This window comes from Vigna unguiculata, chromosome 3 (assembly GCF_004118075.2).
Source record: "Vigna unguiculata cultivar IT97K-499-35 chromosome 3, ASM411807v1, whole genome shotgun sequence".
Lineage (NCBI taxonomy): Eukaryota > Viridiplantae > Streptophyta > Magnoliopsida > Fabales > Fabaceae > Vigna > Vigna unguiculata.
The window spans coordinates 28,352,057-28,355,501 of record NC_040281.1 but is presented as its reverse complement, the minus strand read 5'-3'; the positions used below and the strand labels follow the sequence as shown (position 1 = coordinate 28,355,501).

At 39.9% G+C, this 3,445-nt stretch overlaps 1 protein-coding gene across 1 annotated transcript; it reads right to left on the bottom strand.

The window, feature by feature from the left end:
- Nucleotides 1-374: 374 nt before the first annotated feature.
- LOC114179882 (BOI-related E3 ubiquitin-protein ligase 1-like) lies at nt 375-1,933 on the bottom strand. Its single transcript, XM_028066371.1, has 3 exons — nt 1,602-1,933; nt 1,203-1,503; nt 375-1,113 (listed from the first exon to the last, which is right to left on the bottom strand). Exons 1-3 carry the CDS (start codon nt 1,655-1,657, stop codon nt 565-567), a joined length of 906 nt encoding a protein of 301 aa, XP_027922172.1. The 5' UTR covers nt 1,658-1,933; the 3' UTR covers nt 375-564.
- Between the last annotated feature and the right edge of the window lie 1,512 nt (nt 1,934-3,445).

Below are 3,445 nucleotides of genomic sequence, written 5' to 3'. Positions count from 1 at the left end.
CCCACTTCCTCTTGTGACCAGATACACACCACCTTTGACCTGTTCCCTTCAACATTTCACACCCATCATCACAACAAAACAACTTTCTTAATGCTCGGATGGATTCCTCTCCTCTTTTCTCATCCAACAATTCGTTCACTCAAAGTGGGGGACACACCCCCCTTTTCTTCTCCTATTCAATTACTCTCCAACCACTCTCCTTATCAACTCAAAAACAAAATATCAATATTCTTTTCTTTTCTTTTCTTCAACCTATAATAGATGGGATTCACATACCAACAAAAACTCAATATTTCCTTTCTATTTCAATATATGGTTGATAAAATTATTTCATTCAGATTAATATAAGTCATTTCAACTGATGTATAAACAGATTCTAGAAAGAAAGAACAAGCAAATGCAATTAAACTGTATGAAATCAACAAAAGAATTCTACCATCTACCTTTTTCTGAATCTTCTTCCTTACAGTGAGTGTCCTTTGGACAGAAAACCAAAAAAAATACTGTAACTATCTCCGATGGGTGTAAAGGTAAAATAGGGTATAAGGAAGATGCTGTAAATTGCTAAGAGTAATTGACATGGACACTGGCATTAATGCCAGAGTGACAAAGAGGGCAATTGTGAACGGTGGACCCACACATTGTGCACAGACACAGATGTCTACATGGCAACAACAACACTATCGATTCTCTTACCCCACACTCGTTGCACATCCTTCTCCCCACAACGCCATCGTTTTGCTTTCTGTTACCGCAAACTTCATTCTCTTCCACCTCCTCCGTGCCGCGGTTGTTACTTCCACAACTCGACTCGGCGGGGGCCACCCCGCCGTCATTGCGGTTCTCCTCGCTAACGTGAGCCAGCACCTCTTCCAGATTGTTCCTGAGCGAGTTGGCGGTGGCCTCATTGTTCTGCGCCAACTCCCTCCAAATCTGATTCTCCACGCTGAGACTCTTCACTCTTTCTTGAAGCACCCAATTGAGCTTCCCCAGGCGCTGAATCTCCTCGTCTTTTTCCTTGAGTTTCTTCGCCACGGCCTCTTGAATAGCCTTGACCAACATTCTTGATTGCCTCACTCGCTGCTCCTCGAGCTCCATCCACACACTCTGCGTCTGAAAAAAACGGAAAAGAAACTCATGAGCCACGCGTTTTCATTTGGCCTATTTATAGAGATTTTTGAAAGAAGGGAGAGGGAAGCTACGTGTTGCGCAATGAAACGGTCGATCTCCGATTGCTGGTTCTGGAAATGGAAGACGAGGTCTTGGTCGAAAGAGGAGAGTTTGATTTTGTTGGAGGCGGGAGGAGCAACGTTGGATTCGGTTACGGAATCTCTGGAGCGTTTCCTCGGGAGGGGGATGTGGTAGGTGAGGCCGCTATCGGATTTGTTGATGGAGTTGGGGTCGCAGAGGGTGGCGTGGTGAAACGGAAGCACCGTTGAAGGAAGAGCCACAGCACCTTCGATTTGCGCGTTGTAGAAGGCGCGATTCGGTTTCGCCATTTCTCTGATTGAAAGAGAAAGCAAAGAGCGTGAGTGAGATATAGGTGAAAATGAAGAAACAGAAACAGAAGAAGAAGAAGAAAATAAAGAGGAAATGGTTACCTGGCGGTTAGTAACTGCGCGGGGAAGAGATTCATGTGCTGAGCCTCAACTGCCATGATTTGGAGAGTTGGTTGTGAGTTGTTGTTACTGTTCTTGGCTGGTTGGTTGGGTTCTCTTATAATGGTGTGTGAAGTTTTTGTGTGGCTTTGGTTTGGTTGCAATGTGAATGAATGAATGAAAGAATCAATGGTGTGATGAGAAAAGAGTGAAGAGGAAACGAGGGAGAGAATAACTAGGCATGCAAATGAGGTGGCGACTACAAGGGAGCCTCAATGAATGAGTCCCGTTTATTTAAGGCTTTGGCTCTTGTGCCATTTCTAGAGAGAGAGAACAAACAACAAAGTCAAAACTCATACCATTTTCCTCCCCCCAAAATCTAATCATAAATTAATTCTTTTTCACTTTTTCATTCATTGCCAAAACAATTTATTTAATATAAACATTAAATGCTCATAATAATAAAACTTACCACAACACACTGTAACGCATGTGGATATGGGAATCACATCACTGTGTTATTGCAATTTGGTTGGTTTTCGTATCGTATCATGTAATCCACTTTTCCCCGCAATAAAAAAAAAAAATTATCTTTCGGGTTCAGGTACTGAAGAGGTGCGGTTATTTTAGTGGCACGACGTGGCGTGGCGGTGCGGTGAAGGGGCACGTGAGTACGCACGTGCGAGGTGCTTGAATGGAGGTGGGGACATCAAAGGCTGACCCCTGAGCCACGTAGCGGTGGGACCCACCTCTGTCCGGGAGCGGTTTCCTCGCTGTGTTGCCTCCTCATTTCTTAAACTGTTGTGTCTGCGTACGGACCAATTGTCTGGAGTGATTTCTTCGGTGCGGTGCGGGTCCACGCTATCTCCATGGAGGACATATTCGTCAACGTTCATCCGTTTCTCACCTTCTCACCTCATCAAACGGACAAAACAAAACCATGCCAGCCAACAATATACAATTTTTTTTTTTTTTTTCAAAAAGAGACGTTTTGAAGTTTCATTAGGGAAATCAGCTAACAGTTATGATATTTCCAATGGTCCACCATGAATTTCATGCTTTTAAGCCATTACTCTCTTTTTACTTCAATTTTAATATTTATTACATTTTTTAACTTTTCACAATTTCAACCGTTTTCGGTTAAGTTTTTAATCTTAAACAATTTAAATATCTTTGTTCACTGGTACTTAATACCATAAATAAATATTCCGTACAATAGAAAACAAGTCCATTCAGTAGTTTCAATGCACAACTTTTAATTTATTAATTTTCTATTTAAAATCATAAGAATTAGAGTTTAATTATAACGTTTAAAAAAAGAAAAATTGTAACAGTTTATGAAAGTTACACTCCACGTTTAGCAAATCTGTTTGAATTCTAATAATCCATATTTTGACTTTAAAAGGCAAAACAGAAATTTAAAAAATATAGTTAATAATAGTAATCTATCAGTTACAGTAAGCAAGAAACGAACATTACCCTCTTGACATACTTGTTCATAACCACTTATGATAACAACGAAACTCTTTGTATTAAATTAAATTCAAATAGAATATAATAAGTTATTCTGAATGTAACTTTTGAAAATAAAATGAAAATTCGGCATTTTTATTTCTTAGTGTAACATCAAAAGCCATGGCTTCTATACCTAGAATTACAGTAACCCTATTTTATAATGATGGAAGGAGAGTGGCATTAAATCTAAGAAGACAGAACCACATTCTTAATTAATTAACACATACAACCTTTTTCCTTTCGATATCTGACCCAAACCATGTGCAGGTAATAGATAGATAACAGAGAGTTCTTAAGTTTATGTCGCAACGTGATACTTTTGTATGAAGAAC